The 12,742-nt window shown below is 49.8% G+C and overlaps 6 protein-coding genes across 6 annotated transcripts; 2 read left to right on the forward strand and 4 right to left on the reverse strand.

The window, feature by feature from the left end:
- Positions 1-229: 229 nt before the first annotated feature.
- ASPBRDRAFT_136001 (cysteine hydrolase family protein) lies at positions 230-1,668 on the reverse strand (the record flags this gene model as incomplete). Its single annotated transcript, XM_067618752.1, has 4 exons — positions 230-732; positions 797-928; positions 996-1,459; positions 1,562-1,668. The coding sequence occupies 4 exons, from the start codon at positions 1,666-1,668 to the stop codon at positions 230-232; spliced, it is 1,206 nt and encodes a 401-aa protein (XP_067474636.1).
- On the forward strand, positions 1,477-2,341 carry ASPBRDRAFT_340944 (uncharacterized protein). The gene is made up of 2 exons (XM_067623188.1): positions 1,477-2,132; positions 2,211-2,341. Exons 1-2 carry the CDS (start codon positions 1,732-1,734, stop codon positions 2,305-2,307), a joined length of 498 nt encoding a protein of 165 aa, XP_067474637.1. The 5' UTR covers positions 1,477-1,731; the 3' UTR covers positions 2,308-2,341.
- Positions 2,342-2,533: 192 nt separating this feature from the next.
- ASPBRDRAFT_34241 (DUF3716 domain-containing protein) lies at positions 2,534-3,577 on the reverse strand (the record flags this gene model as incomplete). Its single annotated transcript, XM_067623207.1, has 3 exons — positions 2,534-3,011; positions 3,063-3,441; positions 3,493-3,577. 3 exons carry the CDS (start codon positions 3,575-3,577, stop codon positions 2,534-2,536), a joined length of 942 nt encoding a protein of 313 aa, XP_067474638.1.
- Positions 3,578-6,739: 3,162 nt separating this feature from the next.
- Positions 6,740-8,642, forward strand: nde1 (nuclear distribution protein NudE; the record flags this gene model as incomplete). Its single annotated transcript, XM_067618754.1, has 2 exons — positions 6,740-6,976; positions 7,062-8,642. 2 exons carry the CDS (start codon positions 6,740-6,742, stop codon positions 8,640-8,642), a joined length of 1,818 nt encoding a protein of 605 aa, XP_067474639.1.
- A 1,151-nt stretch (positions 8,643-9,793) lies between these two features.
- ASPBRDRAFT_47933 (uncharacterized protein) lies at positions 9,794-10,311 on the reverse strand. Its single transcript, XM_067625985.1, has 2 exons — positions 10,021-10,311; positions 9,794-9,957 (listed from the first exon to the last, which is right to left on the reverse strand). Exons 1-2 carry the CDS (start codon positions 10,237-10,239, stop codon positions 9,928-9,930), a joined length of 249 nt encoding a protein of 82 aa, XP_067474640.1. The 5' UTR covers positions 10,240-10,311; the 3' UTR covers positions 9,794-9,927.
- Positions 10,312-10,950: 639 nt separating this feature from the next.
- Positions 10,951-11,407, reverse strand: ASPBRDRAFT_340997 (uncharacterized protein). Its single transcript, XM_067623189.1, has one exon. It carries the CDS (start codon positions 11,249-11,251, stop codon positions 11,003-11,005), a length of 249 nt encoding a protein of 82 aa, XP_067474641.1. The 5' UTR covers positions 11,252-11,407; the 3' UTR covers positions 10,951-11,002.
- Between the last annotated feature and the right edge of the window lie 1,335 nt (positions 11,408-12,742).

Raw genomic sequence — 12,742 nt, forward strand, 5'->3', positions numbered from 1 at the left:
AGTTTCATATTCAATGTATGCATATCCATAATTCGTATTCGTGAATTCGTCAGAATATCTTGTGCTTGTCCGTCCCGCTGAGTCCTCTAACCCGGTGGCAGCTCCCTCGTGACAGCGCTGAAATACATTCCAGTTTTCATCCCAATATAGTCAGAAAGTCATCATGCATGAGGAGTGGCAAGAGCTAGAAGAGAAGAAGGCAAAAGTTGAATCCTCTCCGAGCCACCCATCATACCGTCATCTGCGGAGCCAGCTTCTTCACAGTCACGGCTTTGAAGTTCTCCACTGCATGCAACACGTCCTCTAATTTGGCTACTGCCCCGAAGATTCCTCCCTCCATCTTGACCGACTCAATGGCACTCATGTGGAGGGATGGTTCGCTGGCTGCGGTTCCGTCTTCGAGCACCACGCAGTCAAAGCCTCGGTCGTTGGCCTCGCGCATAGTCGTCGCAACGCACACATCGGTCGTTACCCCTACTAACACCAGGTTCTTAATCCCGCGATTGCGAAGGATAAGTTCGAAGTCGGTATGTGCAAACGCGCTCCGGCCTGGTTTGTCGATTACCGGTTCCCCGTGAACCGGGTACAATTCGTCGACGGTGTCGTGACCCACCTCTCCACGTATCAACAGACGGCCTAGGGGCCCGGGAGATCCAATCCCCATGCCAGAAGCATTGTTCTGTGATCGGTAGGCCTCTCTACTAGACAGCGTCGACAGATCAGGCCGATGCCCTAGACGGCGTCAGTCATCGAGGGAAAGAAAAAAGAGGGGGGAAACCCCGAGATTTTCTCCTACCTTCCCGGGTGTGGTAGATGGGAAAACCGGATGAACGGAATGCATTCAGCAGATGCTGCAGTTTCGGAATTAGTGCTTGATTAGCCGATATGTCATAGCCCTGAAGACTCATGTATCCACCCGGCAAACAGACTGCGTTGGCATCCCATTAGTAAAAAACTCAGCCAGGACCCACACAAGCACATGGGGTTATACGCACAGTCCTTTTGCATGTCTATAATTACTAACGCCGTCGTATAAGGGGTCAGCGTCGCATCATGCGGCCAATCGTAGGGTACCGCTGCGATCTGGCCCTTCCGGACCTTATGATGAGGGACCTGCCGGGGCTTTTCGACAATCGGGCCGTGGTTGTGGGTGGCGTTCAAGACGGTCAGCGTCCAAATCCCAGGAGTTCCAGCTGCAACTAGCATGAACGGGCAATCCATCAACCGGGATGTTCGCCGCCGCTTCCTGGTCTCCTCAGTGAGCCCGTTGCGCGGGCGATAGTGGCCCCCGCGATCGCATCGCAACCAGACCTTGGCAGTCCGCCCCGGCTTCTTTTCCGTGGGCGTGCTGGACGACTTGACTACGACGTTGTATCCATGAGCTTTTCCGTGTGCCTGCACTGCTGCGAGAAGCGTCGCCCTTTCAGGCAGATCACCACGATGTGAGTTATCAGATCCACTATGGAGCCACAGCGGACCGATCCGCTACCCGACGTGTGGCAAGGGGGAAAGAGAGGGAAGGTGGGAAAGGAGGAGAGAGCACTGAATGGGCCAAACTCACTTATCAGGATAAGTCCCCTCCGGCGGCGGAAGTAGTTGCATAGACATATCCGGAATGTCTTGTAAGTCACTGGGTGCATCCAGGTTCAGATCGGTGGGATCCGCCATGGTGACAAGTGGTGGGGAAGAGAGGGTCTGGCAGGACACATCAGCGTCTTCAGACAGAGATCCATGACTCTCATTGGGACAGAAGATAGCGCGAGCAAAGGAAAATCAAGAACGAGAGGTCATTGTGTCCATGTGGGAACGGGGGCGCCAGCGAGTGCGTGGAAGCACCTCTTTGAGGCAGGGACGGGAACCGGGATTCAACATGTGCGTGGATATAGCGTCACAACTGGTGTATGCCTGGGGGGGATCGGGCTGTGGCGGGATCCCCAAGCCAGAACACTGGGAGGTCGTGAAGACCATAAGAAAGAAGGAATACGTACGCGGAGGGAGGTCACACGCGGGAGTAGCTCTTTCCGAAAGCAGTTCCTTCAAGCTCGGGTTGTGAACGGGCTCCAACAGGGTGAAGGCAATCAGCACAGGAGCACGGCTCCGAGAGGACAGAACGGCATGGCGGGAGACGGTGAGTGAGTGAAGTGCAAAAGCGTGTGTGTTCACATCAGAGCACGTGACTGTGGCCCGTGCCCGCAGCTGATCGGCTGTAGTCTTAAAGACGCGTCTTCGTCTTCATCTTCACTTTCCCAAACACTCATCTTTCCTCACTTCACACTTTTTCGTCCATTCTTACTCTTCTCCAGTTGAGATTCTTCTCTTTTCTCCCCCCCCTTTATTATTTCATACAGAGCCAGTGGCTCCGTTTTCCATCAAGATCAGGTAGAAGAAAAAGAATACTCCGCGGTTTCAACAACTTGCTAACAAGCACCTCAGGTTGAAGAGAAAGAAGAAATGACAAAACAAAACAAAAATCGAAAGATGAATTGAATGAAAAGAAAATCGACAACCGAACACGAGCCCCAGAAGAACAAGCTTATTCCTGCTTGTTCTTCTGAGGCTCGTGTTCGGTGCTGTACCCAACGTCTTCTTGCGGCACCGGAGCCAGCTGGTAGTCCCAATACGCATCTTCGGGCGCGTATGGATAGAGAGCTTGTCCACACTGCATGGTGGATAACTGAGGCATCATGATGTCTTCCCACTGCAGGTCAGACTCCCCCCAGGACCCCTGAGAGACTGCTTCGTTGGCAGGGGGGTGGTTGGCGGCGGGGTCGATCGACCAAGTCATCATCTGTGCGCTTGTGGGTTGAATTTGGCTGGCGTTGGGAGCGGCGCCCGTTTGCAAGTTATCCTCTTCGTTTGGCGCAGGAGTGGTCTTGTTGCGTTCACTTGCTCCGCCCGGTTTCTGGCCATCTGAAGACGAAGATTCGTCGCCATTTTGACGAAGGAACTCCACGCCGTCCTTACCCATTAATTGTAAGGTTTGTCGCAGGCCTCCGGTTAGAAGAACCTGCCTGGAACACCCGCTGTTAGCCAGAATCCCACATTGCCGTCAGAGGACTTACTCCGTGTCGACCTCCTGCCACATGTCGCCGCCAGAATCCTCGAATTTCAATCTGTGCTCGCAATAGGTGCCCTTGTGGTAGAAAATACAATTGGAGCAAGACGCCTTGTGGAGGGCATGGCCACCAAGACTCGGCGAAATGACGCACTTAGCGAACGGCCCTTTTGTTTGGCAAACGGCACATCTCTTAACTTCTTGTCCGCGACGATACAGTAGAGCTGCAGAGATTGCTTCTCTGCTCTTGATTTTTCTTTCAACTGGATGTCCGTCCTGGACGCGCCACTCCAAAGGCCGGACAACGTCAAGTACACTAGCAACCTGCTTGTCATATTTGGTAATGCGTGGCTGACTGGGGTTCTGGGTCGCGGCACTGTTCTGGGCTGGATGTATGTGAGCAAACTGATACGAAAAAGAAATGGGAGGCATCAAACCTTCCAGGCGCAGCGTGTCCTCCTTGGCCTCCGCCATTGCGACTGCAATCCTCCTCTCTACCTCAGCTTGTCCGATCGCCGGCATCTTGTTCACGAAGAAATATGCTTCCTAGCTGAGAGCAAGAGTATCAAGACAGAGAATGTTAAATGGCACTGATACCAATCGAAATGTTCACAAGAGCTCTCCTGATAACTTGATAACCTTGATAACTGAGGGTTGAAGACGTGTCTAACCAAGAAGCGTTAGCGTCAGAGAGAGATATTGTCGGAGAGAAATGCTGGGCCACGTGTTGGTGTTGGATCATAACAGAAGCAGTGAATGGAATCTCGCTGGGCCAGTAATTGCTCATGGCTGTCCCAGCGAGTCAGCGAAGAAAATTCCACCCTGACAGACCCGCCACAGTGATCACAGTGCACTGTTCTGTGTCCTCTGTTGGTTCGGTGGTTCAAGCACAAGGGCTAGTCAGTCCATGATTTCATGGTCTCATCAAACAGACTGTGCAATGACATGTATTCATGTGAAGTAGATACATTTATCCGGGTCATGCAATGTGAGAGTGATCATTCCAGTGTCAGGATAAACTGTTAATATTACTGTTGAATATCATACTTCTCAGGGGCCACCCTACAGTTGCCAAACATTGCTGAAAAGCACTTATCTTGTTACCCATCCTACAGCCTTTCGTAGGCCCCATCATTCAAACCAGGTACTCGACCGCATAGTAGCAAATATGCCTTGCAGCTCATCCGCAAATGATCATCCCTATCATGCGTTTGATGGGTCCTAATCCAACACACCAAGCCTTTCGAATCCAGAGTCTCTACGAAACCAGCCTGCTACCTATCCTGCAAGCCATCCCCAGCCTTTCTTCTTACGTAGTTCTCATATACTGAACATCTAGGCTGCAAAAGGAACACTCCATTTTATGCCCTGGCTACGCAGATCACTCTAACATCTCCTTTCACCATTATGACAAGCTAAACAATCTTCTCATCTTCTATAGGGATTTGGCAGCTACAGCATTTTGAAAACCATTGGTTAGTCCATGGCTAATCTAACAGAAAGTCATCTGTAGTACCAAATATATAATATAGGTAAGGTAGACATTACAACTTCAACATCAAAGCAAGCAGTGTTTCCAGTATGAATTTCTCATAGATAAGGACTATGCAAGTCGTCAATTCGAGGAGCACTGGGACATGTATCGTTGTAGAATGAAACCTTTCTGATCATGTTCAGAGGTCAGATACCTCTATTGGTCATTCGAGGGAAGCCGCTGCCATCTGAAATGTCGTTCGGATGTAGTATTAGTTGGTCTTCGGGACTTACTGCTCACTAATCATTTGGGAGCTTGAAATTATCTGTTCTGCTGTGATGGTCGTATGATTGGATAAGAATCTACTGCTTTATCGATATCTATATCCCTTCTATTTGCGAAATTGGAGGCACCGTATCATGCAATTCTGAAACTCTTATGCAAGAAGGCATCTATGAACTTGATGTATCAAATTCGATGATTACGGAAGGGAGTCTAAATTATACTTACCGTATAGCTAAGGTACCGGGCGGTATTTACCCTGTTGAAGGTCAGAACGAGTAGTGATAACTGTAGAAGTTGGTTCTAGCAGATTACAAAGCTTAGGATCCTCATTCATATGACAAAATTACGCAGGACATTTGGCTGATAGTAGTCTGGGTATTTGCCCGCATTCCTACATTGCAAAAGCATATTCTGCAAGTTTAGGTCAATGGCGCGAACTTTCGTAAAATTTCTAGACAAGTACTCCGTACTCATATATTCAATACCTTAATACACAAGAAGTTCATATCAAGTGTCGTTACGAGAGACCAGAGACCGAACTACTAGTAGTTGTTGTCACGATCGATCTGAGCTGAGCAAGATGGTTTACATAATATAATGCCGTTGTCATAGGAATCGTCATCAGAAAACACGTATAAGAACGCGAAATCGACGTCCTGAAATATATGTTGGAAACCAATGTTTTGGAGAGGTATGTAGTATATGAAAGCTGGGGCTTGGGCATTCAGATGTATATCAGCCTTTGCAGCGTCCATGTGAAGGGCCTTGCTACAGGGCCATGATGCAACCTTGAAATAAGAAGAATGTTTCGGGTATAGTAATTAAGTACTCCGTAACAGGTCTTATAGCAGATGATAATCTCAACCGCGACTGCGACCGCTTAATGATCATCAGCAGTCCTATCAGAACCGAGAATGCTCTTGGGATGCCTGATGGCCATCTGATTGGTGCGCATTGTTCACTGGCGGCCGACCAGGCGACAGACCAATCGTGAGGAGACACCAGGGGGATAGTGTACTACTACTAATACTAGGTAGTAGTCCTCGCCACGCTGAGATAGTCATCTGAATAGAAGCGCACTAGTGAGTCGGGATCATATGTTGACGCTCCATAGTATAGAATATAGAGTTCAGTTCCATGGTTCAGGCATACTTACGAGGTCTGCATAAGCATCTAAGGAATGAGGAATAGCAACTCAAATGATCCAGAGTGTAGTACAACTAGTATATAATGATGAATCATGGTACTTTGTAGATGAATGGTATCTAGCTGTTGTTGCCCTGGCAGAAGATGTTATTCTGGACTGTTGACGATCGGCAACCTCAGGCCGCGAGACCACGGGGGCTTCGGGCGTAAGTTACGGTAACCCGTCACGACCGGTAAAGGCGGTTGTTGACAGCCAGACCCCGTGCCACTGCCGCCATTGGCTGATTGGATCTTGCGCCCGTCCCGTCCGCTCTGGATAGCATCACCATCCATCTACCCAACTACTCTCCCCTCAAAACATTCTCCCTTCCTCCCCCCTCCCCTCCCCTCCCCTTCCTCCTTTCCCCTATCCCTTCCCTCTGTGAGGGATTGCTTCAAGGTAAGTCAGTCTGCTGAGACTATAGTGGTCTTGGTTTGCTGTCCAGCGATCTGGCCGTCTTTTCTTTCCGCCTCGTCCTGTCTCCTTCCTGGCGTCCACGCCTTCTCACCGTCGCAAGCGTTCCCGGCTGCCTGCGACACCGCCTCGGCCCCTCCGCCATCACCACCAGTTCACGCACGGTTGTTGTGACTGCCCGCGTGTTCATCCTCTCGACCCTGGCCTCCCCTTCTCCCATCCAAACCATTCTATAAATCTCCCAACCCCCTTCTCCCGGGGTCTCTGACGTGGTCCCCTGGAGCGTGCGTTCCGATCGCCGGTTTCGTCTGCTGGTGCCGCAATCATGCCATCGGCCGACGCTTCTTCGTCCGTCCGCCCCAACGGGACCAGCTCGCGGTCTGATCAGCTCGCTTACTACAAAGCGCAATATGAACAGCTAGAAGCCGAACTGGCGGAGTTCCAGGCTTCCAGCCGGGAACTGGAAGCGGAGCTGGAGAAGGATATCGAGGCGTCGGAGAAGCGGGAGCGGGTATTGAAGGAGAAGCTGGAAAACCTGAGATACGAGGTCGACGAATGGAAGGTGAGCCTGACGTGTTTCCTGCTCCCTCAACCCTCCCTCGTGGGAGGCTTGAAGATCTCCACGGTTAACGGGAACCCCCTTGCAGTCCAAGTTCAAGCAGTCCAAGTCGGAGGCCAACACGGCCCAGAATTCGCTGCAGAAGGAAATCACAACCTTGCGAGACGCCAATCGAACCCTGCAGTTGAGACTACGTGATACTGAAGTAGCGAACGATGATTATGAGCGCCAGGCCCGCCACACCACTTCGTCCCTGGAGGATATGGAGCAGAAATATAATATGGCCATTGAGCGCAGCGTCCTGTTGGAAGATGAGGTGAAGGCCGGAGAAAAAGAGCGCGAGGCTCTTCGGATTCAGTGCCAGCGTCTTCGGGATGAACTATCGGAGCAGAAACTTGACAACGAAATTCTTCAGGAGAAGCTTCGCCATGAACAGTACGGCGGTCGGCGCAAGAAGCCGACGCCTTTGTCCCGCACAACATCGTCAACACCGCAGGCTCCCGAGATCTTCGATCGCTCCCCCGGCACGTCCGCTGTGTCATCTCCCCTATTTGTTCGTACGCCAATGAAGTCCTCGCTGATGGGTGTTACTGCAACTCCCCCATCGCCACCGATGTCTGAGACGTCGAGCAGTGTGACCAACATGATGGTCAACATGCGCAAGACAGTTCATGCTACTGCTGGATTTCCGCTCCAGAAAGCGTCGGGATCCGAGTCGCTCATGGGCTCCCGATCAATGTATGACGCCAGACCCAACAAGTCTTCCCGGTCTCGCACCACTGGCAATGCAAGCAGCAATACCCGTTCCTCCGCGGCCACGGCCACGTCCCGCATTAGCTTGACGAAGCCCGCCAATTTCGGCAACTCGATCAACTCCATCAATTCCCCGCGCAGTGAGAATGATAGCCAACAGAGCAATCTGCCCAAATCGGGTTCATTGTTCCAGATCCGCGGTCTCATCGGCAAGATGCAGCAGCTGGAAGAAAGAGTCCAGTCAGCCAAATCCAAGCTGCCTCCCCCGTCCGACTCGCCATCTCGGACCTCTTCACGTTCCGGGTCGATCTCTGTGAATGGTGGAAGTCCCGTCGCTTCTACTATCACCATGCGCCGAAACTCGCGCAAGCGGTTGAGTGGTAGCAGTTTCAGTTCATCAGTCCGGGATAATGATGGCACGGCATCATCTGTTTCCAACAACCGACCATCCTTTGGCACTCGCAATGGAGGGGACAGTCGACCTAGCAGCCGCACTAGCTACTCCAGCGCCTTCAGCCAAAGTACACACCCGAGCATCGCGCCGTCGACCCGCCCAGAGAGCCGCCAGAGCCGGACAAAGACTCCTTTGGGGCATTATTCGACGAACCCTACCACGGAGAGCCGGCGGCCGCGGTCATCGCTGAGCAACCCGTCGGGACAGAACGGCTCGGTGAATGGCATGTCCAACATCGATGAAGATGAAGACCAAAGCCTAGCGTTCCGCTTGTCCGTTCAAGCCAAGATTAGCGAAGCCCGCGAGACCCGCTTCCCGACATACTCCTCGTCGACTATGCCGAAAAGACGGACCCCCAGCGGCATCCCGGCGCCACGCACGTTGCGAACAAGCACTGGCGGAAGCATGACATCCCCGGACCCGAAGGCCACCAAGGTTGGCGACCTCGGCGAAACATTTTAAAGCTTCTTCTTTCTTGTTCTTTTCCCCTGTTCTTCTTTCGAATACCCCTCTTTTAACCCCGAACGGCAATTTATTTCAAGGGGGTTTATGATGTTCACGGCCGGTACGCAGGTTTTTATTGATTCGCTTCTTTATTCCCCTTTTTACCCTTGTCATCCCTCTTTTGCATCATTTTCATTATATTCTTCTCCTATTCATTGATTCCCTTCGACATTGTTCCATTAACATCGACTACCCCTGGCACGTTATTTTTTGAAAGAATGCCCCACATAAAGGGGGTCAGATCATTTGGCGGACTTGTTTAGACAGGTTCATAGACATCTGCTTTATCACATTTATCTGAGGGCGACATCCCATGTACGGGGATGGCCTTTGAGTCTGTACAGTCAGTGGCGGCGGAGTTGGAATGATGACCGGTTGACTGGCGCATGGAAGGTTCTTGTAGCCGGGAGGCTTGTCCTCCAACGGCGTCCAAGCTGTATCTCAGCACCTGATTTCTTTGATGTTATTGCTGTTGCTGTGTATTCAAGAGAGTTTGCCTAGGCGTTAGGTACAATACCCAGTGACTTGGATGGATGGTTTGCGTAGGCTGCACAGGTCTTATCTGGCAGACATTCTAGATCTATGATCGTAATGCGCCGATCTGCACGATCCTGATTCTAAGTAGGGGGTGATGGGAAGGGACGTGTCACCCATGACTTCATGTTGCAACACCACACCATCTACTCCGTAATTTTAATGTAAAAAGATCATCTTCTCCGCAATAACCTGCCCTCTACACAACTGACAGACGCATCAGATAGTAGAACTAATCCAACTCCTTCACCCTCCCAAAGGTAACCACTAACTGAGTAGTTAGTTAGTAGTAAGACTTTTAGTCAGAGTAATCATATCACAGTAACCACCCAAATCCATCGAAACCGCAACACCCCCATTCGGCTTTTATACACCCCCGTCCCCTTCGGCGCATTACTACCCCCTCATTAATTAGTACCACACACTCATTTGCTTCCTGGTAGTTGGTACATAATCCCGCAAGTTAAACCCCGACACCGTCCATCCATCCTTCCTTCCTTCCTACACAAACCCCGGCCCGAACCACAAGACACACGCTACCAAGAGCCCAATACATGCTAAAATCTGACTACAGAAAAAAGAAGATGGAAATGGAATACTGCAGAATATGATACGATCGGTCATTTTTATTAGATTATAGGTTTCATGTTTTGCGATTTTTTTTTTTTCTTTTCGGAGGTCGGGGGCCGGGGACGGCGACGGGTCAGACTCACAGACCATGAAACTCCGAGATACGTAACTAGTTAGTTAGTGAGTGAGAGGAGAGGAAGGGGAGGGAGACCGCTCGGGGATGGAGAAATACGTAGTATGTTCTGTTTTGGTTTTGGTTTGGTTTCGTTTCGGTTCTCATGATCCTGCAGGATTTGGGGGGACTCGTGTTGATCTTTGGTGTTGATGGCTGATGCAGGTGCAGGTGGAATGTGGGTTTGGGATTTGCGCTTACTGGTAGTAAGTAGGAGTCTGGGGTGTGAAGTGGTGGTGGTGGCGGTGGTGTATAGTAAGCATGCTTGGTGGTTTTCATTCTACTGGGGGAGAGCAATAGTAGCGAGGTTGATAGTATAGTCTTTATATTTCTGGTTCTAATAATATTCGGAGACTTTCTCAGATTTTCTCTTGATCATTAGGATTTCTGGACGGTGTTAAATGAATTAGAAGATCTACTACTTCTTCTAGGGACTAGAGTTGCGGGATATATATATATAGTGGCCGCACATAGTTACTAGTACTAGTAGATCGATCCATGGCTGAGGACTCATAGTACGAAAGTTACTAATAGTCAACAGTTTCTGAAAAGTTGTCTAAGGTTACAAAATTGATTATTATAGTTAATTCAATATTTATAGGGATCTCAAAATGATAAACAAGTAAAAAATATTCTACAACCTGGATTTGATTATTACATACATCGTAGTTCAAGGGTTGAAGCTTGTATAGATAGGCTCTATATGACTAGTAAGAGTTGTCTCTGATAATCAACCAAATATGCACTGAGTGCCGTGTAGTTCACCACTCATAGTAGTAATGGCCCGGCAGTGATGGTTCCATACTTCGACCTCAAATATCAGGCGAAGCAATAAACTAGTACGAGTGCGTGATGGTATCATATCTTGTTCTCCTACTGTGTAAACTATAGACTGATGGATACCTCGGATACCACGACGTAGTATAGCCCTGTGCAACGCCTTTCATTGAAAGTATTAAGATTGACTATTGTCGATCTACTATATCTGACGGAGATTTTAAAAGTATCTTATAACCAGTGGCTTATTCTATGCATGAGGATCTTATTTCGTGGGATCAAATAGCCACCACAGAGAAATAGCCCTTGAGTATGACGAGCTCAGCCCTGCTGCCGCCAAACAGATAGCGGATGCAAGATCGTTGAATCTAGAAACGCCCCACGCCAGATCCGAGCAGAATCCAGTAAGCCTGAAAAGGCAACTCTTTTTGGATAGGTACCGAGAGGTGCCCGACACCGGCTTCAGTTTCCTCAATCGACAAAAGGGAACCCACTGATAATAAGGGATCCTCATTCTGTTAATGTTTACGCGGAACTAGACTAGTCCCTGCACGCCCTTTTGGGCCATTAGGTTTCATCGCAAAGCCATATGTTCGAGGCCCGGGCCTCTCTTATTGAGAAATTAGCTACGTACGCTGGTTGATACCTGGCAGATCATCGATGGGCGGTCACACGAGTCATGGAACCAGTCAACCGAATCCACTGCAACGTGTTTGATAATGCCGTGGTGGGAGACTCGGAGGAAGTGCCGATCCAGTGATTGTCCTCTGCCTTTGGTTGATCTGATATTGAGCTTGCTCTGGGCTAAATGAGGTAGGTGGAGGGTCTACTTTTCGACAGTATCCCAGTCAGTCCCCATTGCTAGTCGGCTCCACCAAGAATGAACTGGTTGACTACGGATACCATTTGGGTATCTATCAATGACGATAGGATGAACTGGGACTGGTTCGGATATATATGATAACTTTTGTCGAGGAGGTCGAGCAAGATGCATGTCGAACCTCGCACGAGCGTTTTCCCCCAAAAGGGCTAGTGGCCGGCAATTTTGATGAGGGCGGGCGTCCCGTGATTTCCCACGATCCCAACGGGATGACAACTCCATTGCACTTGATTGGCCAAAAACAGTGGGGTCGTCAACATAGTCCCAACATGGTTAGCGTAGGGATGCGACTTTGCAGCAACTACAATTGTGGATCTTCATCCAGCTTGTCTTTTCTTTTACGGAGTACTAACTATTGAACTGATTGATTGCACTTCCGAGTCGGCCAGTCGGGCACCATCCAGTCCAGACTGTCTGTCCAGTCAGTCGCTCTCATCCTCAACCCAGAAAGGGATGGAACCCGGAACCACTATGGCTGGATTCCCCTCAAGCGCTTTGGGGTTGAAAAGAACACTGGATGAGCGGGTCAGTCAAAGTACCATGTCCCTGGTTATTGGAGATTTGTATCCTCCTGGGAACACTGAGAAAAGTCTGAATAAATTAAATCTATGATTAGTAGGAGATGAACCATTGTCATCCGATACTACTATGAGATATATACTACACTACTGTCTTATCAACGTCTTGCTATCATTACTTGATCGATACTATACTTATAGTATCTGCCAGTAATTGACGATCGGACCGGGTGTCGAGGTGTTTGGATAAATTACCGGCTTCCCAATATAAGCTTGTATTGTGCCGATGTGATCCCGTCAGGCTCTGGTTTCGCTGTCCGAGCCCCGGAGTATCTTTTCGCTCCCATTCGGAGCATAGAACCTGCTTTCGGTCAGAATATACGATTTACATTTCTCATTCTACTTACCAGATACTATCCATCTACCCGGGCAGAAGGGACGGTCTGGATTGACAGCTCATGACGGGCCCCGACAACTCTCTACTAGTTTGAATTAGTGGATTTGTTCCGAGCATGGCGGGAATGTTCACTCGGTGTTCAAGGCCAAAAGCCAAGGCCCGCCATGATGATCGTCCGGGTTTTGAGCACCAACTCGATTCTGTTGGCTT

The sequence above is a fragment of the Aspergillus brasiliensis genome (genome assembly GCF_001889945.1).
Source record: "Aspergillus brasiliensis CBS 101740 unplaced genomic scaffold ASPBRscaffold_16, whole genome shotgun sequence".
Lineage (NCBI taxonomy): Eukaryota > Fungi > Ascomycota > Eurotiomycetes > Eurotiales > Aspergillaceae > Aspergillus > Aspergillus brasiliensis.

What these genes read in the sequence shown, in the direction of transcription:
- ASPBRDRAFT_340997 (XM_067623189.1), bottom strand. Translation starts at nt 11,251, where the DNA reads ATGAGGATCCCTTATTATCAGTGGGTTCCCTTTTGTCGATTGAGGAAA.
- ASPBRDRAFT_340944 (XM_067623188.1), top strand. Translation starts at nt 1,732, where the DNA reads ATGACTCTCATTGGGACAGAAGATAGCGCGAGCAAAGGAAAATCAAGA. An exon ending in GGCATGGCGGGAGACGGTGA is followed by an intron (nt 2,133 to 2,210) that starts GTGAGTGAAGTG and finishes GATCGGCTGTAG; the next exon opens with TCTTAAAGACGCGTCTTCGT.
- ASPBRDRAFT_47933 (XM_067625985.1), bottom strand. Translation starts at nt 10,239, where the DNA reads ATGAAAACCACCAAGCATGCTTACTATACACCACCGCCACCACCACCA. An exon ending in ACCAAAACAGAACATACTAC is followed by an intron (nt 9,958 to 10,020) that starts GTATTTCTCCAT and finishes CTAACTAACTAG; the next exon opens with TTACGTATCTCGGAGTTTCA.